A 25,448-nucleotide genomic window follows, 5' to 3' on the forward strand; every position below is an offset into this window, starting at 1 on the left:
GACCCAAAAACAAAAAACCTAGAGGCCTTCCCATGCGGTCGGCCGCATTTCATATTTGTATGCACCGCAACTGATCAGGACTTTGAATGTCCAATTATTAATCTACAGGTTAGATCAAGTAAGTTGGCAAAATAATTCAAATTTGTCGGATTTCGCCTTATTAAGTATTTCTTAAAGCTATTAAGAATATGTGTGTGTTTCTTCTTCTTCTTCTAATTGTATTCTAGTAATCACACCATAGTATAGTCTCCTCTTCACAAAATTTTCCTTCTTTTCAATTTGTGGTTTAATTTTCTCTTAAATTGCTTTTCAATTTAAATTTGAAGCCTTATAGGAGAAGCTATTCAGCCTTTGATGGCCTCCAAACTTTGATATTTCCTATTTTTGGTGAAACATTCTCTTTCACCTTTTGGATTTATCCTTTGTCATTTGGAATTCTCTAACTAACTCTTGATTGAAAATGATATTTTGAGTTTTTTTATTTATCCTCTTTTATGTTTTTCCCTTTGTTTTTTATTTGATTGTTTTGGTATTTCTATTTGCTTTTATTGTAGTTGTAGTGATATTTGGTTGCTAGTTCAAGGTAAGGGTGTATAACTAGCTTGATGGTGGATTTTCTTAGGTAATAGTTTGATTTTGGTCGAAAGGAAAATGGTGAGTGGTTTAACAATGAATGGTTGCTGAGTTGGTTGGGTTAAGGGTGAGACAGGGGTGACTTTGCTAGGTTTGGGGCTTGAGTTTTTTTTTTCTTTCAATATTGTTTAAGTAATGATGATGCAAAGATTGAGTGACCAAAGTTTAAAATTGTAAACTTATCAATACTCTAGTGACCAATTTGTACCTTTTGAAATTAAATGACCAAATTGTAAGTTTACTAATAATTGAGTGACCAAATTGTGAATTTATTTGTCTCACATTTAACTCTATTACCAAGTTAACGAACTACTGCCGAACTTATTATAACTTTTTGAAATTGAACGATTAAAGTGTAAATTTACTAATAATCAAGTAACTTTAATTATTATTTTACCCATTTTTTAATGAGCAAGAAATATTTAAGAATCAAACTCAAAATTTATTATAGGTTATAATTTCATTTTTACTTTTAAATATTTTTTCATTATCAATGAATATATTTGAGAGGTCCCCCTATTATAGGGATTTGATTAAATTAGTCCTTTTATTATTGAGTGAATCAATTTAATCATTATATTTTTAAAAAGAATCAACTAAGACCAAATTAGAATAAAATTAATATTTACCATTAAAAAAAGGCTAAATTTGATGAATATGTCAATTTTTTTTAATTAGGTCTTTAGGCCGTTTTTAATTTTATTTAGGGAAATAGGTTGTTTTTAAAAAAGTTACATTTTTTGGACTTTTTTAATATAATCAATTTATTTAGTTAGATAGTTAAATGCTAGTGGTTTTATCATTGAATCCCAATTTCGATTCTTCTCCCACTCATATTTATATTGTAACACCCTTAACCCGTATCCGTCACCGAATTAGGGTTACGAGGTATTACCAATCAAGAACACAAATTAAAACGATCACATACATGTACTTGAATTTCAATAGTCAATTTAATCTCTACTACCACATAGCTGATTATACTTTTAATTTAAACTCATAATACATACAGATAAACAGACTTTATTACACTTTAGTCGCATACTATAACCAAACACAAATGGATTACACGAAATGTACTACTTATAATCATTTGATAAAGGTCATTTCATTTTCGATATTCATTTAATATTAAGTTAAACATTTATACATCACATAAAACACATATAATTTTCATAATAGTAATTGACAAAAGTTACTATTCATTTGGTTAATTTCATCTTATTAACGAATATGCACATAATTATCATCATTTTTCCTTCCAACTTTGTTCCATCACAAACAAATATACAACTGCACATGGAAACATGTATAAACATTTTATAATTTGCATTTTCTAAACACATCATTAAGCCATTTTCAAACATATAACATTTATCACATAGACCATTAATGTATAATATATATAACATCATAAACAAAAGTGAGCTCAAATCATAACCAAAGTATGACCTAAAATTATCATGGAGATTAAGCTATTTTCGCATGGCTTAAGTTATACATATTCAAGGTCGAACAAAATACATATTAGCCTATACATGCCATAAGTTCGAAAATAGACTTTTAAAAGTACCGAAGGTTTACGATAGTGTGGATGACTTCGATGATGATCCTCAAGCTCGTAACTTACAACCAAAATCTATAACACAGAGTAACAAAAACACACAAAGTAAGCTAACTTAGCTTAGTAAGCCTTAAGCAAATTAAACAACTCAAATGAATAATCAAAACCTTTCAAATAAGTCAAATTGTATCATTAATGTTATACTTTAACACAATTAAGTTACCTTGGTCGAATGCTAATATTTCTCATTTAGCATAATATTATTCAACTTTTCATTCCCAAAATAATACTATCACAATTATGCTTACATTCAAATATAATATCACATATTTATACACACCTATTTGGCCAAATATTCAAGGTCAATTATAACACCACATAAATACTTACCTGTATAACCGAATATACAAAATCCAATACATATCATCTCATAAATACTTACTTGTATGGCCAAATACACAAGGTTCATTATATCATCACATATGGCTGAATATACAAGTTCAATATATCATCATATATGGTCGAATATACAAGTTCAATAAAACATCACATGTAGCCAAGTATACAAGGTCATTTAGATCAACTTACTTGTTCAATTTCCACATCAATGTGAAGTCTTATAGACATAGGCTTGAAAATAAATCACCCGCGTAAAACCTACTAGGCATAAGCCTGAATCACACGCCGGCACAAGGCATGCTAAACTCAAGGTCTGATTCTTATTTATTCACTGACAATAAGCCGGCTAGGCACAAAGCACGATCAAATTCACCAGCACAAGGCTTGCTAGGCTCAAAGCCTGAATATCACTATTACAAAGTCATTCCATAAACAGTTCATATATCGAATCATCCAAATATTCCATGCTGTTCATACAAACTTTCAGAGGTTTTAACTCAATCGAATAAAACTCAACCACATAACTTCAATGTTAAACCACATTCGGTTACCCTACTATACAACTATAAAATTTGAATCATCATAGTAAATCATTTTATATTCAAAATAAACGGTGTTGAATTGCTTAAAGACTTACCTCAGATATCACGAACGTTATAAATCGGCTATTCGACTATTTTTGCTTTTCCCTGATCCAAGTCCGATTTCTTTTGTTCTTGATCATATAATTTCAAATTAACCTCATTTAAACACAATTTCATCCAAATTAATCCAACAACACATAAATGGGAAAATTACCATTTTACCCCTAATATTTCATACTTTTACAAATTAGTCCTAATTGCATAAAACACAAAATACACAAAATCTCACCACATCATAGTTAGGCCGAATCTTCCTTATACTCATAATAGTCCATATATTTTATTTATTTTTTATTTTAGTCCTTCAATTTATTATTTTTACAATTTAGTCCTAATAACTCAAAATCATCAAAAACTCCAATACAAAACATGTTAATCTAAAACATATTTTTTATTTTTCATCACCAAACATCACAAAACACAAATATTCATCAATGGCATAACTTAAAATATTCACCGAAATAAAAAATTCAAGCATGAGTTGGGTAGTATTCGAAGCAACGATCTCAAAAACGTAAAAATTATCAAAAACCGAACAAAAACTAACCTTTAATCAAGCTTCCAAAGTGCCGAATGCTTGAAACTTTCTAAAGCTTTATTTTTCTTTTAGTTTCGGTCAAAATGAACTAAAATGCATGGCTATATTATGTTTGTTTTATTTAATGTACATAATATTTCATAATTTACTTTAATAACCTTTATAATCAAATAATAAACCATAATTTAATAAGGCTACAACCGTCCAAGGCATAATATCATGGGCAATTTGCAACATAAACACCCCATATTAAAAAGCCACTAACAATTCAGTCTTTATGATTTAAACTATCAAATTTTCAATTTACGCGATTAAGTCATTTTTATCAAATTAAGCACACAAACAATCAAATTTTCATATGAAACTTTCACACATGCAAATTCACATATAATAAACACGGAAAATAATATTTAAATATTTTTCTAACTCGGATTCGTGGTCCCGAAACCACCGTTTCGATTAGGGTCTAAATCGGACTGTTACATATATTTTTTATTTCATGTTGTTTTAAGCTTCTTTTTTTTTAATGAATGTTTTTAACATATTAGCTTCCTTAGTTAAATGGTAAAATAATAATGATTTTATCATTGAGACTCAAGTTCAATTTCTCTTTTCTAAACACATTTGTAATTTTTATTTCATACCGTTTCAAGTTTTTTTTAAATTTTTTAATTAATAAATATATTGTTTTTAATTTTTAATTTTAATTTATATTTTAATTAATAAATATTTTATTCATAAAATCAATAATTATTAAAAATATGATTATTTTTAGTTAATATTATTTTTATATGTGTAATATTTATTTTCCAATTCATATCATGAGTGTAGTAAATATTTTTGTATGTGTATTTAAAATATTTCACATATAAATATATTTAAAATATCATTCTCACAATGTAAATGAAAAAACAATGATATTTGAAATATTTTACATATAAAAATAATAATTATTTTCGAAATAATTATTTCATTTTATAATATTAGAAATCTTCACACCACAATATACGTAGAGAAAATAAATATTTGACATATAAATATTATATATAAAGAAAAATATGTCAAAAAAAATTAGTTTATGTTTATATTATTTATAAAGGAGTTATTAGTTTCAAATATTTTTAACATAATGAGATATGTAAAATATATATTTTTATTATAAAATTACATATTTATTAGCTTTATTTTATGAATAAAAGAGTTTTTAATTAAAAAGATGAATTGGTCAAAATTTTTGTCAACTTGCCGCCGCTTAGGTCAAGAGTGCTCTCTTGGGTCTCCTGAAGAAACAGTATTTTCTGGGGTCGGGAAGAAGAGAAGTGGTGGCTTTCGGGGCTATGGACGACGGGAAGGAGTTGAGGAATGACTTGGGGGCTAAGGATGACGGGAATGAGATAGCCCTTCTTGAAGAAGAGTTGATCCATTTATCGGTGAAAAGCTCTATTGTAGATCCTTTTGAAAAGCCAACACTGATTTGTTCTGTTTGGACGAGAAAAAATTACAATCTGGACAGCCTGAGAGCACAAGTGAGAAGTATCTGGAAAACCAAAAAGAAGTTTGAGATTATGATTGCAGGCCAAAATCTATTCAAGATAGTATTCGAAGATGAGGAAGACTTAGAGCAGATTATGAATGGGCGACCATGGTTCTTTCGAAAGCAATTAATTATTTTTGATCGTTTAACAAAATTAGTAGAGCGAAACAAGATCTGATTGGTTTCTTCACTGTTTTGGCTAAAGATCGGCCCATGCCCATCTGAGTGTGATAAAAAGGATCTGATGCATGCTGTGGGGTCCACGTTTGGGGGAATTATTCATTCTAAGATCAAAGGTGATTTTTGTCGTATTAGAGTTCATCTATATGTTTAAAAACCACTTAGAAAAGGGATTTTTGTCTCTCTAAACGACCAAGATAAAGCCTGGCTTCTTTTCAAATATGAGTGTCTCCTAACGTTTTGCTTTGGGTATAGTCACATGGGTTACGGGATTAAAGATTGTCTAATGTTATCAGAGGGGGATCGCAGCAAGGCGGAGGATGAACTTCCTTTCTCGGTAGCACTTAAGGCAGAATTGTCAGATTAGGCAGGGAGAGCTTACTGTTTGGTTCTTTGCAGAAGAAAATAATGAAAAAATGTTACTACATCGGTTAGGAGGTAGCGGGTAAAGTTGATAGTGTTTCAATAGATTCTGTACAACAGATGCATCGGATGGTGAAAGAAGTTGGTTTAGAGAAGTCCTTTGATCTTAGGGAAATAGGGATTTTGCGGCAAAAATTTAGGGATAATGAAACAAATTTTTATCCTCATAATATGCCGAGAGAAGTGGAAGAAAACTCCAGTAGGGATCACTGTCGTGAGGGAAATAGGTCAAATTAAATTTCTGAATCAAACAGGCAAATCGAACTGATTGAGGCCTAACAATTGAGTCAAAAGAAATATAGCTGGAGGCGCTTTTCTAGTAAAGAATCTTTTGATGCAAACATGGCTGGGATGATAATGGGGAAGCGAAAATTTAATCACGAGAAATTGGATGATATTGAAGCATACCTTTCGGATGATGTTAAAACAAAAAGGGCAAATTTTGACAGCATATGTTCGGCAGATTTTGCAACAACTGAGCCTTCATGCTTTGTTTTAACAGATGTTAGTGACCCTTCACAAATTATATCGACGGTTACCAAATGGCAAGCCTGACTGAAAACAATGAAACTCTTATGCTGAAATGTCCGGGGATTGGGGAATCCCCGGGCTATCAAGAGGCTTCACCACATGTTAAAGCTTTACAAACCCAAAATGGTCTTCTTAATGGAGACAAAGCTGGATCAAAACAGAATGGAACGTGTTCGAAAGCGCTGTGGGTTTTATAATGGGCTGGATGTTTCAGCTTTTAGTTCAAGGGGAGGTCTAAGCTTGGCTTGGAATGGGAATTTTTTAATTCAAGTTCGTAGTTACTCAACTAATCATATTGACGCTGAGGTTTATGAAGATGATGACTCAATTAAATATAGATTTACCGGGTTTTATGGGAACCTACGACAAGCAAATAGACAAGAATCTTGGAATCTCTTTAGAAGATTACGAAGCACCTATACTTTGCCGTGGTGTGTAGGAGGTGATTTTAACGAAATAATGTACACTCATGAGAAAAAAGGGGGAGCAACAAGAGATTGACGATAAATAGAGGAATTTAGGCAAGCTCTGACAGACTGTGAATTGGTTGATATGGGTTTCAAAGGGAAAAAAGTTGGGAAAGGGGAAATTTTGAGAGCACAAATGTTAGAGAAAGACTTGATAGGAGTGTGGCGAATAGTGAATGGTTAAACTTGTTTCACGATTTCTCTGTTACCCATCTTCCTCACTCTTATTCTGACCATTGTCCACTTTTTATACAAACAGAGCTTAATGAATATCCAGCTGGAAAGAAGAGGTTTAAATTCGAATCTTGGTGGATACTGGAACCGTCTTGTGAAGATGCCATCAAGAAATTGTGGACTAAAAAGTCAGGAGATGCGCTGGAAAAATTAGATTATCTTCGAGTTAATCTTCAAAGATGGGGGAAGACTATCAAAGGAGAGCGTGATAAAAGATCGAAGGCTTTACGGAAAAGATTGGCTAAATTAGAAGGTATGAATAGGAATGATGATAATTTAGCTGAGATGATAACTGTAAAATTGGAATTAAATTGGGAGATGGAAAATGAGGAATTGTATTGGGAACAAAGGGCTAGAGCAAATTGGTTGCGTCAATGGGATAAAAATACGGCTTTTTTCCACAGCAAAACATCTCAAAGACATAGGATAAACAAGATTTGGGGACTGGAAAACATGGAAGGAGATTTAAAAATAGAGGATACGAATATGGAAAGCATCATAAGGGATTATTTCATGGGATTATTCCAATCAAGTGGAGTTGGTGATACAAACCGTCTTCTTTCGGGGGTTAAAAGGTGTATTGGAGCGGACATGAATCAACTACTAATAGAGAAATACAAAGAGGAAGAAGTTGTCGAGGCAATCAACAGTATCGGGCCAACAAAAGCCTCCAGACCTGACGGTTTCCCAGTAATTTTCTTTCAAAAATATTGGCACATAGTGGGGAGGGAAGTCAGCAATTTCTGCTTGGAAGTACTTAATAAAGGTAAATCTTTACAACTGCTGAATCATACGAATATAGTGTTACTTCCAAAAACGTCTCACCCAAGAAATCCCACCAATTTTATACATATTAGTCTATGCTCGGTGTTCTATAAAATCATATCAAAATCTATCGCAAATAGACTTCAAAAAGTTACGGATCATTGTATCGATTCTGCTCAAAGTGCGTTCGTTCCGAGAAGACTAATTTCTGACAACGTACTTCTCGCCTACGAAATTCTTCACATTATGAGAAATAAAAGGGTGGGGAAAAAAGATCTTATGGCACTTAAGATTAATATGAGTAAAGCATATGATAGGGTGGAATGGAAGTTTTTGGAAAAAAATGATGATCACAATGGCTTTTGATGTGCGATGGGTGGAGCGCATAATGCATTGTATTAGCACAGTGTCGTATTCGGTGGTTTTAAATGGCATGCCAGGGATGGTTTTTACTCCAAGAAGAGGCCTAAGGCAAGGGGACCCTTTAAGTCCCTTTCTATTCCTTTTATGCAGTGAAGGGCTGTCAACACTTTTAAGGCTTGCAACAGAGGAAGGAGTATTGAAAGGGATTAAGGCAAGTAGAAGGGGACCTCAAATTTCCTATCTCTTTTTTGCTGATGACTGTGTTTTATTTGGAGAAGTGACCGGCAAGGGTATTGCAACGTTTGAAAAGGTGCTCAAGGAATACGAAATTTGTTCTGGAAAATGTATTAATTATAGTAAGTCAACTGTGTTTTTTAGCTCAAATACCATTGAAAATGTTCGATCTACCATATCGAATCGTCTAGGACTGAAAAGGGCAAACAATTCTGAGAAATACCTAAGCCTACCGAATATGGTGGGAAGGAAGGAGCGTTTGGTATTCCAACATTTAAAGGATAGCCTAAAGTTAAAGATAGACAATTGGAGTACAAGATTATTATCGCAAGGCGGAAAAGAAGTGTTCATCAAAGCCGTTTTACAAGCAATCCCCACGTACACAATGGCATGATTTCTTTTGCCGAAATCATTATGTGAAGAAATGGAACAAATCATCGCAAAATTTTGGTGGCAAAAAGGTTATGGGAAACGAGGTATTCACTGGTGTTTATGGAGCAAATTATGCGAGTTAAAAAAGAGTGGCGGTCTCGGATTCCGCAATTTGGCAAAATTTAATTTGGCCCTTCTCGCAAAACAAGGCTGGAAATTAATTGACGATCCTAATTCCCTTTTGGCTAGAACGTTAAAAGTTAAATATTATCCGAATACTGATTTTTTAAATTCAGGTTTAGGTAATTTACCTTCCTATACCTGGAAAAGCATATGGGCAGCAAAGGGCCTCTTACTATCGGGATTGTGCTGGAGGGTGGGGAATGGCCATGACATTCGTATAGAAGAAGATGTTTAGGTCCCAAATGTGCCAGGTCTACTGATTAACAAAAAGGACAGAATGCAGAACATCATAATGGTTGCGGATCTTATTGACAGTAATATCAGAGCATGGAAAACAGAGTTGATTTGGAGTACCTTTTCGGAAGTTGATGTTCCAAAGATTCTGCAAATCCCTTTGGCCCAGCGTTCACAAAATGATCTTTTGATATGGAGGGGTGAAGCATCGGGTAAATATACTGTGCGTAGTGGTTACAAACTACTATTACAAGGCAATGATTACAATAGTAATGGTTACAGTTTGCCCGAAATTACAAAATGTTACAAGAAACTGTGGAACTGTAATCTCCCCTCAAAGGTACGTATTACAGTTTGGAGAGCCACTCTCAACTACCTCCCTACCCTAGTGAATTTAAGAATCAAAAGATTAACGAATAACGCCATCTGCCCGAGATGTAAGCAAGGGCTGGAAACTAGGGAACATATTTTTCGCGACTGTGCTGCTGCGAAGGAAATGTGGAAAAAATTAAATTATGTATGGTCACTCAAGTTATCGCATATGGACTATATGGAGTGGTTTACCTGGGTATTGTTGCACAGTAAAGAGAAAGAATGCTACATCTTTGTCTGCGCCATTTGGGCTATCTGGTCGAATAAGAATCAATGGGTACACGGAGGACATAAGAGAACTAGAACAGAAATAGCGCAGTTTGTAATACAGTATTTACAGGAATTACAAGATATGGAAAGAAAACACCATGCCAAATACTCAGTTTTAGATTCATGGAAGGCGCCGGAAAGCAGGTTCCTCAAAATCAATTTCGATGCTCCTTTTGATAAGGGGAAAAATATATCTTGTTCAAGGGTAATAGTCAAGAACTTTAAAGGTGATGTATTGGTTTCAAAATCGGTCATCCATGACAAGATTTCTTCAAGATTTGCAGCAGAAGCCTTAGCATGTTTGCAGGCGGTTATGGTGGGAAAAGAATTGGGGATAAAATATGTTATTTTCGAAGGCGACTCTCTGACAGTTATAAAAAAATGAACAAAAAAAAAGATAAATCGGTAATCGGCCCTTATATTGATGATATTCAAGAGCAGAAGGCGAATTTTTATGGATGCAAATTCCAGCATGCAAAAAGAGCAGCAAATAGAGCAGCACATAACCTAGCATCTGAAGGGTGAAAATGGGGGTGAATGCATACTTTGTTCATGAGCTTGTTACTCAAGTTCTCACCGATTCAGAAATTGATAGGGGATGGAGATGAAGGCCATCACTGAGTCAACACCATCTCCAGCAAATGAGAGAGTAGGAGAAAAAATTTTAGATCTCTATGACTGTTTGTTTCTCCAAGAGTTAGTCGATTGGGATGCAGATATTTTTCAAAGAACTATTTAGAAGTTGACAGCTCATAAGGCTGGGTTTTTCTTTTTTCCTTATGTTAGGCAATATTTTTCAGTTTTACTTTAGGTAACGTTGTTTTTTTTAAACTTTGTTTACTAGAGGCCCTAACCCTAGTTTGGAGCATGGCCTATGTTTGGTTCTTAGATCATAATATTTTTAATTATGCATAAATAAATACAACCCAGTATTCCTTCAAAAAAAATAAAAAGATGAATTAAAATAAAAAAAAACTAAAAACAATGTATTTATTAATTAAAAAAACTTGAAACAATATAAAATAAAAATTACAAATATGTTTAGAAAAGTGAAATTAAACATAGGTCTCAATGATAAAATCATTATTATTTATCCATTTAACTAATAAAGCTAATATGTTAAAAACATTCATTAAAAAAAAAGAGGAAGCTTAGAATAACATGAAATAAAAATTATAAATTTAACTGGGAGATAAATCAAACCTAAGACTCAATAACAACACCACCAACATTTAACCATCCAACTAAAGAAATTAATTATATTAAAAAAGTAAAAATTGCGCCTTAACTAGACGCGCTTTCCTACCAATTATGTAAAAGGCGACTTCCTGTTTCTCTCTCCTTAAAACTGTCTATTTCCCTAAATAAAATTAAAAATGGCCTAAAGGCCTAATTAAAAAAACAGCCCAATCAGCTAATTTAGCCTTTAAAAAAATATCATTTAATATTTAACAGAGTTAATATTTTTAAAGTTTTTACGGTTTTGTAAATGGATTATTTTGTTTAGAATTAAACTGCGATTCAAACAACTAACTTTCCAATATATTTTTATAATAGTATTACAATTTGAATTTATTTAATTCTTTTTAATAATATAGAGACTAAATTTAGTGGCGGAGCAAAGGGGGTTGGAAGGGGCCTGTCCCCCTATAGTGAAAATTTTTTCAATTTAGGTCCTTTATAATTTATAAAAATTTTAAATTAATAATAGTAAAATTATATTTTGACTCTTAAAAATAATAAAAATTTAATTTAAATCTTAAAAAATTATAAAGATATAAATTATTAACATAGTAAAATTATATTTTTACTATCGTAAAGATATGCAATTTAATTCCATCCCTGCAACAATTTCTAAACTGACTAAATTAATCCATTTAATATTACTATCTAACTTTTATAAAAAAATTATAACATATTTTGTCTGAAAATTAAGGTAACACATGTAAAATTTCCAAGGAGGCAAGGATTAGGTTGCAAGACTTGAAAGATACAATCAATCGCAGGAAGTCGGGCATACTTTTCGTTCACAGTTCCCTATAAAACGCTAGGGGAAAAGAAAATCAGACTTGCATTATTAATCTGTTTCAAGTTTGCTCCATAGATTGAATCAAATTCTCTGCAGTTTCTTTTTTTTTTCTTTTTAATTTCTTGAGCTGTGTGGAACGAAGAGAAGCTTAATTATTGCTTGGTAATTCGAGTGGAAGAGTTGAAGGAAGAGAGAATGTGGGGATTTGGGGGGAGATATTATTGGGGGAGAAAGGAAAGCGTGGAAAGAAGGAAAAATGGAGGAGGTATAGTTGTAGTGTTCGCTTGGATGTCCAGTCAAGAGAAGCACTTGAAGAACTATGTTCAACTTTACGCTTCTTTGGGTTGGGATTCTCTGGTTTGCCATTCAGAATTCTTAAACATGTATGGGGTTTTAAGCTAAATTTGGATTTGAATTTACTTTCAATTTAATCTTATTTCTTTGTTGGCTGGTGGATGCTTTTGACTTACTGTAGCACTTGATTTCCCGTGCTGTAAACTGGGTTTTCTTTTTTAATCTTATGGTAATATGGAAATGAGGGATATTGGTTGGAATTTATGCAGATTCTCATATGTCTTTGATTGATACTTTTGAACTGAGATTTTATGTGAATCTGCTAAAGGCTAACTGGGATTTTGATGTTTTGTAATCTGTGCAGGTTCTTCCCTGATAAGGCTGCTGCTTTAGCTCTTCATCTTCTTAAAGAACTTGTTCAGGTAATACTGAAAAAAATCTTAATTTTGTGTGTTGCAAGAGGTGTTAATTCTGGCCCTCTGAATGGGTAGAGGAGTATTTTTATCAATTCTCTCAAATTTCCCCCATTTTTCGGTTTCTCTTTTTGATTTTGTGCAGGAGCTAAAGATTAGGCCATGCCCTGTGGTCTTTGCATCTTTTTCCGGTGGCCCTAAGGCCTGTATGTACAAGGTTCTTCAGGTATTTCTTTCACAACTTTGAAAACCCATTGCTTTTTACCTTATATGTTTAATACTTGTTTCCGTTTGCTTGTGCTGATATAGCTTTATATTTGCTTGTCGCAGATGATCGAGGGATTGTGTGAAGTGCAAGTAAATCCAGTATGTTATACCTCTATTAAGATGCTAACCTTTTACTATCTTCTTAAATCATGCAATTGCAGTCAGTTTTTTAATTATTCTTTAGGGCTATTAGGTACCGATACGGGAAATCCTTGTTTATCTTTTCTATATGACAAAAAAAATCAACAAATGATGGTATAATGGCATTTGCTGAGAATTGTTTTACTTCCATTGAAGGATGATCTCCAACTGCTGAAGGAGTGCTTTTCGGGCCATGTTTTTGATTCTAGTCCTATGGATTTTACTAGTGACTTGGGTGCCCGATTTGTTGTTCACCCAACAGTTCTGCAAATGTCTCATCCACCACGAATAGCATCATGGATAGCAAATGGCATTGCTTCTGGTCTTGATGCTCTCTTCCTCAGCAGGTTTGAGTCCCATCGTGCTGAGTATTGGCAGACTCTATACGGTTCAATTGTAAGTGTACAATAAACACCGTTGTTCAATTTATTGTTTTCTTTTTTCTTGAAAAACAATTTAGTTCACTAATTACAAATCTTTTGCAGAGGATGGGGGCCCCGTATCTCATATTATGCTCCGAAACTGATGATCTTGCTCCTTATCAAATTATCTGCAATTTCGCTCAAAGATTACAACAACTTGGAGGTGATATAAAACTTGTGAAGTTCAATGGTTCGCCTCATGTAGGTTAGTTTTTAAACTTATGAGAAATTGCTCTTATTAGTACATGATCATACCACAGATAAAAGCTTTTAATGGGGTTCAGTGGTGATGTAAAACATATTTAGACTGAAAGAAAATAGATGGCACGACAGGGCCTTATATATAATACGGGTAGTCATTCATTCATCTTCAAGCGTTATGAAACATTAAGTTCTTGATTGCCTTACACAAGTCCCGACAGCAGTGGAGTTTAGTGTCTTTTCTTTACCAAAATGCTTAAATGAGGACAAAGAGATCAAAGGGACCACATGTTTATGCTGTACAATTGAAAGAAACATTTTCTGGTCCAGACCCATGTTTGCATGATAAAACAGGTTGCGTATTTATCTTCAACATAAACCTAGCTAATGCAGATGACTGTTTTAACTTCCTTTCATTTGTAGCAATAGTTATATTTTCTTGTATCTATAAATCAATCACATTGAAGTTTCGACATATCAACTTGTTCCAATTAATGGTCTTTGCAGGTCATTATCGGCATTATCCAGTTGATTACAAGGCCGCCGTGACTGAGCTTCTTCGTAAGTCAGCTGCCTTGTATTCCCGAAATATTCAACAATTTGAGGGTGAGCGAATTGGATCAGCAGGGGCACAGGATGAATTCTCTGAGCCGATCTCCAATATCAGCAAAATAGCCTTAAGCCCAAACAAGAACTTTCAGGGAACTTCTCTAGTGCAAAGCAGTAATTTCCTCTTGCCTAGTTCGATAGAATATTACGAAGGTAGAGATTTTGGGTCCTTGCAAGATGAGCAAAAGGAAGGTTTAATCCATTTGGCTCACCCTCCAAGCGTCAATCTCCACGGGGTTCTTGGTCAAATCCTTTTCGACGCATGTGTTCCGAAGAACGTTGAAGGCTGGGATCTAAAGTCATCAGATTTCTCAAGCAAACACCTGTATACTTCTCGGCGGAATTCCCATTTCAATCCAATCAAATGCATTCGAAGATCCAGGCTATAAACATATTCTGCTTTTCCAGCTTGAAGAAGGAATGCTTGCGAAGTGGGGCATAGAGCACAATGAAACTCCTAAAAGGATAAAAAAAAAGAAGGGGGCAATGTGTGATTTATTAAATTTCTGTTTTGTGGAACAATAAAAGGTTAATTCTATGTTTTGAGCTGTTAGACCTGTGTTCTAACATTAACTGTATAGCGAATTTACCAGAAAAGCTCTAACCTTTGTCTGAATCTTAGCCCATCAAAATGGAAAAAGAAAATAAGGCAACGGTTTCACATAAGAGATTTCTTTTAAAGTCGTATAATTCACAATCACATTATCAGATTAATTATTATTAAAAATTAGCTAAATAATTAATATAACTCAAATCCACTATTGACCTGGAATTTAACAATATTTGCTCTATTGCCATCCCTACTACTCGTAGTAGGAGAGAGTAATTGTGTGAAGACAGTCCTTTCCAAAAGAGTAAATTATCATGTACATTTTAATAATTTACTTTATCATTTTGTAAAAATTAAATGTAAAATTATCATTTCAAACGAAAATGTTAGGTTAAATTATATAATTAGTTCCTATATATTTTTTCGTTTTGAGTAATTTAATTTTTTTTAAATTTATATGAACTTTCCCTTCTTTTTTTTTCTTTTTTTCCATTTTCTTCTCATTCTCCATCTATTTTCCTTCCTTTTTTTTCTTTTAAAGTAATTTTTCTATATTTGTCATTTGTTAAAACTAATCCTATACTTTTATTTTTTTGAACAATTTAATTTTTTCTTTTTATTTCTTTATTTTCCTTTTCTTCTTCCCCGTTATTTTGCTCTCTTCTCATATTTTTCATTGAAGAAACATAATTTTTGCCCACCAAATAAACCAAGTCCTTATTTCTTTTACATGATCCCTAAATTGAATTTCACTGAAAACTGAATATCAATCATTCTTAATCAAATCTCGATTTGAATATGGCCTAAATTTAAAACTAAAATTGGATCTAACTAATCAATACAAAAAACCACATCCTTAATCAAATCTAAACATAAATTGAATTCTTTATATTCAAAACAATTTTCTTATTTCCTTTTCTTTTATTTTTTGACGAATAAAATTAAGCAAACGATAAAGTTAATCTAAATCTTCTTGGATATTTCCAAACAAGCTTGATTTGAAACTGAGCATGTATGAACTGAAGAGAGAAAGTGAGCATAAAACCAACCTGGTTTGGGTAAAGTTGAGGGTAAATTTTGTATGGTGATTGTTTTAGTCATTGAGAGTGTAAAACTTCTTCAAAGAATCCGTGAAACAACGTAGTTTCGAAAGAGGGAGAATGTTGTAGGTAAGATAGATAAAGTGGTCGTGGGGTTGGTTAGGAGGTTAAGGAAACAGGTTCGAGAAACTTTGTTGAGGATGGATTGCCAGAAGTCAAGACTGGCGAGGTCTTCGAGTGAGGCGAGCTTGTGAACTAGGTCATTAAGAGATCCAAATTGGTTCATTAAAGCGATGACGGGCAATGAGGGTTTGTAATTATAGAGTGAGAAAATGCGAAGAAAGTTCTATTTTGGTTTCAATTTTCGCTTTTTCTTTTTTCATAAATATAAAAAAATTTTAACAAATGAAAAATATAGAAAAACTACGTTAAAAGAGAAGGGACGAAAGAGAGGGAGAAGCAAAAGATAATAGAAAATGAAGAAAAAAATTAAAAGAATATAAAAGAAAAAAATTAAATTGCTCAAAACAAAAAAATATGGAATCAATTGTACAATTTAACCTAATATTTTGTTTGAAATGATGATTTAACGTGCCAAGTCAGCTTACCATTACATTATTAATAGCAATTAACAGCTCAGTGACTAAAATGTTACAACACGTTAATATAAAAGATTAAAATGTAACATTTCAAATATAAGTGATTAAAAGGTGATTTAAGGTAAATAAAAATGTCTATTTTAATAATTTATTTATTTATTTTCAAAATTTGATTTTGACATTGATTGAATGGGTGGTTCAATCGAGGTAATAAAAAAAAGGAAAGGAATGAAGAAGTCAGAGGCCAACGGTCGAGTGGGGTTGTTCTTAAATCACAGCGCCAATCCAATCCCATTTAGCCAAAGCGCTTTTGATTTTAATTCTCAACAACATAACAATGGTGGTAGCAAAGGAGAAGATGATGTCCTACGAGGAAATCCGTCAGAAACGTGTGGAAGAAAACAAGAAAAGAATGGAAGCCCTCAATCTTCCACAGCTTTCTACACTTCTTCATACCCCATCTTTCAAACCCTCTCCGGTTCCATCTCTCTGCAATTCCTCCTTCAATTTTTATTTCTTTATTTTACTAATGAGAAGCTCACTTTGTATAGTTTATTTAATCCAAACAGAGAAAACAGATGAAGCCTCGGACAGTCGAAAAACAATTGGTTGTGGTTAGAAGATCGAGTCGTGTCGCCAACAAACCCGCCCCGGTTTACCAAGAAGTGAGTGAAATCCTCGATTCTCTTTCATGGGTTTAGTTAAAAATGGGGGCATTTATCTTACCTTCCGCCCCGGTTTACCAAGAAGTGAGTGAAATCCTCGATTCTCTTTCATGGGTTTAGTTAAAAATGGGGGCATTTATCTTACCTTGATCTCTTTGAGTAGGTTCTTGTTGATAAAGTGATGATACCTAGAAGGTAATGCTTGTTTGGATTTTTTTATATTTGTTTGTATTTGTAGGGTTTAATGACTTTTTGGTGGCAAATTTAGGGTATCTAAGCATAGGGATCTGTCAAACCGGGTGTATGCTTCAGATGAAGCTAGAGCAGAGGCTTTGGAGAAAGCAGAAAAATTGGAATCTGGTTTAGACCCTCATTTTCCTGTCTTCATTAAGTCCATGCTTCAATCACATGTTACCGGTGGATTTTGGCTGGTTTGTTTATCATTCTAAACTATTTTGTTCTTCCTTATTCAATCTATAGATGATAGTAGAGCTAACAATGCCAGCCACGACATGAAAATACAAAAAATGTCAACATTTATTCATCCAAATTATTAACCAATCAAAAAGTCTACACATGAACAGGCTTATATACACGAATTGTCATGATAGCTATGTAGCAGTATCATTGATTTACGGCTTCACTGTTAATATACATGTTATTGTACAAAGTTTGGGATTTGGGAAACAAAATTGATAGTATAGGTTGGTTTTTGTATCAAATTTTGAACCACTCATGTACTATAGGTTTCATATGACATCCATGTGCTGGTCTTAAAAAAGAAAAAAGGAAGGGAAAGGGGGTCTGTTCCTCATTAAGATCTCTGAGTTAATTCGATGACAGGGCCTACCGGTCCATTTCTGCAAGACAAATCTTCCCAAGCGTGATGAGGTCATGACTTTGGTGGATGAAGAAGGCCATGAGTATCCAACCATATATTTGGCTAAAAAAACAGGACTTAGCGGTGGATGGAAAGGGTTTGCAGTCGCTCACGGGTTGGTCGATGGTGATGCCATCGTGTTTCAGTTACTGCAACGTACAACATTTAAGGTGATTCCACTTAAATAGGGTCCTATATGTTTATTGCAGACTATCCCTTTCTGTTGTTATTTGCCCTTGTGTCTATGTGGATCAACTTCTGAGTCATTCTCACTGTTTCCTTTTACAGGTTTACATTATAAGGGTGAAGGGTTCCCAACAAAGTTAGCTGCTGTAATGTTGGAACCATGCCAGCGGAGTCAGTTTAGGTAATGATTTTGGATAAATACTGCTAAAGTAAGATAATCATTGATATTTCTAAAGCATCAAATATTAATTCAACATTTTCAAAGTAGAGTATGTGAAGTAGAATCTTGATAAAGACACTTGCAATTTGTTTCATGCATTTGCTAATCTTGTGGGATTGGGACCTACTTGAAGTTATTTGGAATGGGACATTCAACTTATCTCTCACTCCATTGACATCTTAAGCACAATGTTTTTGCATATTAATTAATAAATAAATCTGTGAGAAAACTAGCAAGTCTATCACGCTATTATCTTCTGATTTATTAACATTAATGTTGCAGGTAAGACAGGGTTAGATGGAAACCTGCAATAGATTTATGTACTGATATTTTAGCTGTAAGCTTAATCTTTAAATTTTGATTTCCATGTCCAATATAGACCTGCTGTTGTTGGCATTATTTCCCCTAACTAGCACTTTATATTTTTAGTGATGTAATTATATATTTTACTATCAATTACTTTATTTATGCGTGTATTATTTATTTTCATGTTTGCCATTATATTATTAATTGGTTACAAGATCTAAAAGCACATAAGTTGAAAATTATAGTAATAAAAAAATAATTAAAAAACATTCAACGTGAATATTACCATAGCATCTAAACTACAATTGTATCGGTTAGTATTATGTGCTTAATAATTTAACAACCATTATTATTTAATTATTTTTAACTACCATATAGCTATTTGATAGGTTTATGTTTGATAATGGTTTGTCCGCCCAACATGTGATGGGGTGTAACACACGGCAGTTCTGGTGTGATTTTAAATATAAATTTAGGAAAACTATAAATTTAGTCGCTTATATTTGAAACGTTACATTTTAGTTACTTACGTTATCCTTAGGGGCGAAGCCAGGGCGGTTGGCATGAGCCCCGGCCCCCCTAAAATGTAAAATTGCATTTTAGGCCTTTGAAATTTTTTAAAAATATTAAATTAGTAAAAGTAAAATTACACTTTAGCCCCCTCTAAAATTATAAAAATTCGATTTAATCCTTTACAAATTATAAAAATATAAACTATAAAAAATTAAAATTTTATCCGGCCCCCCCTAAAAATTTTTTTTGGCTTCGCCCTTGGTTATTGTCTTGTTACACAGTAGTCACTCTACCATTAAGCTCTATTACCTCCCTAATGGTAGTTCTACGTGGCAGTCCAAATGAATTCTAAATGTCAACTTGGATGTCTAGTTGTTAGGATGAAAATAGGTTTTTAATTAAATAAATTTAATTTGAAATGCCACATAGGATATCCAAGTTGGCATTTAAAACCCATTTGGATTGCTATGTAGGACCACCGTTAGGGAGGTAACAGAGCTTAATGGTAGAGTGACCATTTCGTAATAAAACCATAACGTAAGTGACTAAAACGTAACATTTCAAATATAAGTAACTAAAATGTAATCTGAAACAAACAAAAATGACTATTTTTATAGTTCATCCAAGTTTATATTAGGGGAATATCAAAATTATAATTAGGTATTTTGGTATAAATATAAAATTTTAAGAAAATATCGATATTTTTATGGATAATCATTAACAATTTGGTATTTATAATAAATGGAAGAAAATTATATTGTTTTGGTTAATAAGTGTTATCATTTTGTACCCGATTTTGACACATTTTTTTAATGTGGTACATGTGTTTTTTTTTGTTTAATTTGATATCTGTATTTGACAAAAATTATATATTTTAGTATTCAAAGGTAATTGTTAATTTTTTTAGTGTTTAATTCGGATTTTAGGGTTAATTTGATAAAATTTAATTGTTAATATTATTAACTAGTTATGAAATTTCATCAAATCAACACTAAAATTCGAATTAAACACTAAAAGTTAATGTTGTTATCCTTAGATACCAAAATATATAATTTTGGTCAAACACAAGTACTACATTGGACCAAAATATACCACATGAACCACATTAAAAAAAGTGTCAAACTCAAGGACCAAATTATGTATTAAGCTAAATTAAAATAACTAAATATGTTCACATGAAAAAAAAGTTAATGTTGTTATCCATTAGATTGTATTTGACAAATTAAACCCAAAATTAAACAAATTCACTATTAACATTAAATTTATTCTATTAAAAAATCATGAAAAATTCAAGCATAATAATATTTAGCCATTAACTTTCATCAAATCAACCCTAAAACCCGAATTAAACGTTAAAAGGTTAACAATTACCTTTGCATACCAAAATATATAATTTTTGTCAAATACATGTACCTAATTGAATAAAAAATAATGTTGGTACCACATTAGAAAAAAGTGTCAAACTCAAGTATCAAATTATGTTTTAAGCCAAATTAAAATAACCAAATATGTTCCCATGAAAAAGAAATTGCGATAACCCATATATGAAACACTAAAATTCCTAACATTATATAATTAGATATTTTCTTAGATACCAAAAATTCTAAGGATACAAAAATTCCAAACGAATTACCAAAATTTTTAAGCGCATATTATTAGATATTTTGATATATACCACAAATTCTAAGGCAATACCAAAATTTATAAGATAATCACTAGAAATTGTGGTACACCAAAATTTCTAAGCGCAAATCCTTAGATATTTTGGTATATTCTATAATTTCTAAGGGAATACTAATATTTTTATAGAATCTCGTAAGAAATTTTGGTATACCAAAATCATGTTGTACAAGCCTATAACAAGATTTCTAATGAAATACCAAAATTTTTAAGAGGTTATCTTTAGATATTTTGGTATATACCTCAATTTCTAAAGGAATATCAATATTTCTATGGAACCTCGTTAGAATTTTGATATACCAAAATCTAAATTTACAAGCCTATACCAAGATTTCTAATAAAATATCACTATTTCTAATAGCACATCCTTAGATATTTTAGTATATACCCAAATTTCTAACAAGGTGGTACACCAATATTTGGATTTACGAACGAATATCAAAATTTCTAATGAAGTACCAATATTGGTACCTCATTAGGTACTTCATTAGAAATTTTGATATACCAAAATCCAAATTTAAGTTTTTACCAAAATTTCTAAGAACTTACCCTTAGATATTTTGGTATATACTACGATTTTTGATCAAGTATCCAAATTTCTAATAAGATCATATTCTTAGATATACCAATATAGGTTTATCAAGTTATACAAATTTTCTAATGAAGTACCCAATATCTCTATGGAACCTTGTTAGAAATATCAATATACCAAAATCTAGATTTATCAGTTTTTACCAAAATTTCTAATAAAATACTAAAATTTCTAAGAACTTATCCTTAGATATTTTGGTATATATACACCACAATTTCTAATGAAGTACCCTATATATTGGTATAAGTTTCTCAAGTTGAATAAATTTTCTAACAAAAATACTAAATTCTGAATCTTTTAGAAATATTTTTAAATATCAAAATTTTGGAAATTACAATGAAATGATTAAAATTATTGTGTTTTGGTTAATAAGTGTTATCAAGGAAACTTGTAATTTAATTGAAAGTAAAACAAGATATCCTAATATGAAAAAAAAATATAACCAAATCGAAATACCAAAATTCCTAAGATTATATAACTAAATATTTTGGAAAATATCAAAATTTGAAAACAAATATCCTTATGTATTTTGGCATATACCACAATTTTTAAGGTGATAACAAAATTTCTAAGGTAATTGTTAGAAATTGTTGTATATATATACACCACAATATCTAAGAGAATACCAATATTTCTATGGAACCTCATTAAAAATTTTGGTATACCAAAATTGTGTTACACAATATTTTACCAAAAATTCTAAGAGATTAACCTTAGATATTTTGGCATATACCACAATTTATCAAGGAATGCTAATATTTCTAAGGAACCTTGATAAAACTTTTGGTATTTCATTAGAAACCTTGGTATAGGCTTGTGTAACATAGAAATATTGGTATTCTTTAGTTTGCTCATATTCTCTTTGTTGTAAAGAGAATAGTTAAGGTTTTTGAGGTATAAAACATTAAGTAAATTGTAAAGAGTTTTTAATTGAGCCATAAAAGCTAAAGGGTTGTAGTTTAGCCACAAAAACTAGGAGGAATGTTCTATCTTCGCTTTTATGAAAATATAGAGATTAAAAATGTTATACATTTTCCTTGAAAGGTAACAATTTTTATAGTAAATTAGGAAAATCCTTAGTTAAGATATACTAAGGTAGTGAAGGTAGGCAATTGAGGCAGAACCAATATAAATTGAATTGCCCAAACTATTCTCCATTCTCATTTATTTTGGAATAGTTTGTAGAAGTTTTTAAAACACCAATTCACCTTCGGGCCTAACAATATTTCATAAATATAGTGAGCCTAACAATTTAAAAAAAAATTAACTAATTTTTTCAATAGTTGAATGGATTAAGTCTAACCATAATATGTTGTTGGTGCTATGATAGTGACTTCATCAAGTTGTAATTCACGTTCTTCATCTATTGACATGTTATAAGGAGTATCATATGAAATATCTTCATGCCTTGTCTATAAGACACGAGTAAAAGGATGATGAGAAGAACCCAACTCTACTTGAATAAAATCAACTAAACCAACTTCAGGAATTGGACTTTGTAATGCCACTAATATATCGGAGATAGATTGATTTTCTGCACATAACTTTCAATACTATTAGTATTGTGATGCAAGGTATACAATTGTGTTTTTAACTCATGAATTTTAGTCTGAAGGTAGTGGTATAAGCAACACAAGCATATCCTAAGCTATATGAGCAATTATGTGGCCAACTATTTGAGGAAGGATCAACTCTGAAATAAACGTAATGGTCCAACTAAGTACCATAAGATTGTGACAAACCCTTAATACATAAGCTGGATTGATTTGAAAACTAGTTAAGTTGAGACGAAATTTCCTTCGAACCATCTACATGATGTTCAACAACAAAGTCTTGAAGCATAGGTATAAATTCTATCTTCCAAAGAAAACAGTTTGTAGAGGTGAGTTTCAATAAGATCTGGTGAAAGACATTAGGAGAAAGGATGGAGATGACCTTGAAATAGGTGTCACATCCATAACGGAAGTTTAAGTGGAGACAAATTGTTGCTCCAACTCTAACATGATAGATGAATTGATAAAAGAAGAAGAAACAAAAAAATCAAGTAGATAGAGTTTCAGCTTGAAGCTCATGATACCATGAAAAAGAGTAAATTCTCTTTTCTTTTAGTAGTTGTTATAAGAATGTATGTATATATATGGTTAAAATATGCTATAGGTCCCTATATTCTTTAAAAATTTGGAATTTAGTCCTTATGTAACACACTATACCTAACCTGGTCGCCAAGCCCGAATATCAGGATGCCACACCACTGTCTCATGTCATAACCAACAAGTAAAAGCTCATTCCAACATAACATCCATCAGTTTGCTATTCGCATTGGTATTAAGTTAATCATACTAGCTAGTTATCATTATCACGTGCTAAACTTACATTAAATAGTTTATAAACATATTAAAACATGCATAATGTCCATTTAGCAAAATTCTCAAACCAAGTCCGTAGGTATCGATATTGACACTAAGGTATCGATATTTTCTTTAAATGGTATCGATGCCACCTGGAAAAATGATTCCAAACTTGCATTCTATTTCTTGATTAAAAATCAAAGTCTCGAAAATTATTAGTACCTGTCATGAAGTATCGATAAATTTACCCCAAGTATCGATACTCGAGCAAATGTATCAATACCAAATCTCTATTCTAGCTTCTTGCACATTTCAAAATACAAAAGGTATTGATTTTAAGACCCGATTATCGATACCTCTACTCCAGACCTCAAAAATGCGGCATACATAAGTAATTAATCCATTCCAATTTAGTTTCTAAACATCATACATCAATTACTTCGACAAATAATCATTCAACGGGCTAATTAATAGTTCAATATCGCAAAACCGTGTTCGAGCAAGTAACGTCAATCCATTCTCATGTTTATGAACCCAAGCATCACAATAACATGTAATCCTTATAAACCGAACCAAAAACCAACATAATGTCTAGAAATCAACAGGGCTATAATTAGTCTACCACATTGCCTTTTTCCCTAAAATGTAAATAAATATAGAACACCTATGAAATAATGCAAAAGTTTTGCTTAGATCACCTCTTAGAAACCACACCGCTCACACAGATATACAACTAATCTGCAATGGTTAAAGAAGGGAGTGGGTGAGCTTAACAAGCTTAGCGAATTCCTAGAACAATTACCTTGCAAACAGTTCATCAAGCATTAACGAAACAACCATATAGCATAACTCTAACAATTCCAACTTTAGTGTTATAATATACTTACTTGTGCATTATTATTAGTTCTTCTACATGGTGAACATATTTACTTTTACGCATATAGCATATTCCACAGATAGTCACCTAACATACAAGCATATATCACCATACTCATATAATTTCATGACGTTTAAGCATATGTCATAATACTCGTAAAATCACATAACATTTAAACATATACTACAATACTCTAAAGCATCTTTATAGATAAATTGCATAATGGTCACATGTCATATAAACACATATCACAATATACACATATTCATAAGTTAAGATAAATTGACACTTGAGCTATGAAACATAAAAGTGAGCTCTATACTCACTCATTGAATACACAGATCTCCAACACACCAAACATAGACTCATAGAGTTAAATATGTACCAAAAGTGAAGCATAAAGCTAACACACTCCTTGTTTCCCCTCACATGTCCCATTTAATAGAGCTTAGCTCACATTCCCTTATCCCTCCAACATGTCCCATAGCCTCAACGCCCAAAATCACTATACATATATGTGAGTGCTCACAATTCTATGGCATGTCAACTATATCCAACGGTTTCAAGATCACAAAGCCAAAATATCCAAAGTCAAACATATATCACTTACCGATTATCCGTGCACAATAACTACATATTTGCATCTCTAGCAAAACACTGTCGCTAACATTTAACA

The 25,448-nt window shown here is 32.1% G+C and overlaps 3 protein-coding genes across 41 annotated transcripts; 2 read left to right on the forward strand and 1 right to left on the reverse strand.

The window, feature by feature from the left end:
- Positions 1-2,017: 2,017 nt before the first annotated feature.
- LOC107916582 (uncharacterized) lies at positions 2,018-10,811 on the reverse strand. 39 transcript variants are annotated; one of them, XR_005922368.1, is made up of 6 exons: positions 10,518-10,811; positions 9,863-9,925; positions 9,419-9,780; positions 9,193-9,317; positions 2,786-5,315; positions 2,018-2,272 (listed from the first exon to the last, which is right to left on the reverse strand). XR_005922368.1 is itself a non-coding variant. In XM_041107988.1 (4 exons), the coding sequence occupies exons 1-4, from the start codon at positions 10,492-10,494 to the stop codon at positions 9,671-9,673; spliced, it is 510 nt and encodes a 169-aa protein (XP_040963922.1). In that variant the 5' UTR covers positions 10,495-10,736; the 3' UTR covers positions 9,470-9,670. The 39 variants fall into 39 exon arrangements, 3 of the variants coding, with proteins under 3 accessions (XP_016701349.1, XP_016701348.1, XP_040963922.1); XR_005922301.1 differs by having other exon boundaries at positions 9,419-9,783; positions 10,486-10,811; XR_005922260.1 differs by having other exon boundaries at positions 9,419-9,783; positions 10,518-10,806.
- A 1,062-nt stretch (positions 10,812-11,873) lies between these two features.
- LOC107918064 (uncharacterized) lies at positions 11,874-14,869 on the forward strand. The gene is made up of 7 exons (XM_016847567.2): positions 11,874-12,352; positions 12,628-12,685; positions 12,822-12,902; positions 13,007-13,042; positions 13,241-13,480; positions 13,570-13,711; positions 14,215-14,869. The coding sequence occupies exons 1-7, from the start codon at positions 12,165-12,167 to the stop codon at positions 14,703-14,705; spliced, it is 1,236 nt and encodes a 411-aa protein (XP_016703056.1). The 5' UTR covers positions 11,874-12,164; the 3' UTR covers positions 14,706-14,869.
- A 1,815-nt stretch (positions 14,870-16,684) lies between these two features.
- Positions 16,685-18,920, forward strand: LOC107916974 (B3 domain-containing protein At5g42700). Its single transcript, XM_041108520.1, has 7 exons — positions 16,685-16,983; positions 17,075-17,170; positions 17,334-17,365; positions 17,439-17,601; positions 18,014-18,220; positions 18,339-18,417; positions 18,739-18,920. The coding sequence occupies exons 1-6, from the start codon at positions 16,843-16,845 to the stop codon at positions 18,375-18,377; spliced, it is 678 nt and encodes a 225-aa protein (XP_040964454.1). The 5' UTR covers positions 16,685-16,842; the 3' UTR covers positions 18,378-18,417; positions 18,739-18,920.
- The last annotated feature ends 6,528 nt before the right edge of the window (positions 18,921-25,448 follow it).

Source organism: Gossypium hirsutum, chromosome A01 (assembly GCF_007990345.1).
Source record: "Gossypium hirsutum isolate 1008001.06 chromosome A01, Gossypium_hirsutum_v2.1, whole genome shotgun sequence".
In the NCBI taxonomy this organism is placed as follows: domain Eukaryota; kingdom Viridiplantae; phylum Streptophyta; class Magnoliopsida; order Malvales; family Malvaceae; genus Gossypium; species Gossypium hirsutum.

Coding starts and splice junctions, on each gene's coding strand:
- LOC107916582 (XM_016845859.2), bottom strand. CDS start 10,444: ATGTGCTGCTCTATTTGCTGCTCTTTTTGCATGCTGGAATTTGCATCC. Junction 9,926..10,017: donor GTGTTTTCTTTCCATATCTT/GTAATTCCTGTA, acceptor TTATTCGACCAG/ATAGCCCAAATGGCGCAGAC. Junction 9,784..9,862: donor TACTGTGCAACAATACCCAG/GTAAACCACTCC, acceptor TTTCCTTCGCAG/CAGCACAGTCGCGAAAAATA.
- LOC107918064 (XM_016847567.2), top strand. CDS start 12,165: ATGTGGGGATTTGGGGGGAGATATTATTGGGGGAGAAAGGAAAGCGTG. Junction 12,686..12,821: donor TTCTTAAAGAACTTGTTCAG/GTAATACTGAAA, acceptor GATTTTGTGCAG/GAGCTAAAGATTAGGCCATG. Junction 13,481..13,569: donor AGACTCTATACGGTTCAATT/GTAAGTGTACAA, acceptor AATCTTTTGCAG/AGGATGGGGGCCCCGTATCT.
- LOC107916974 (XM_041108520.1), top strand. CDS start 16,843: ATGGTGGTAGCAAAGGAGAAGATGATGTCCTACGAGGAAATCCGTCAG. Junction 17,366..17,438: donor AAAGTGATGATACCTAGAAG/GTAATGCTTGTT, acceptor TGGCAAATTTAG/GGTATCTAAGCATAGGGATC. Junction 17,602..18,013: donor TTACCGGTGGATTTTGGCTG/GTTTGTTTATCA, acceptor ATTCGATGACAG/GGCCTACCGGTCCATTTCTG.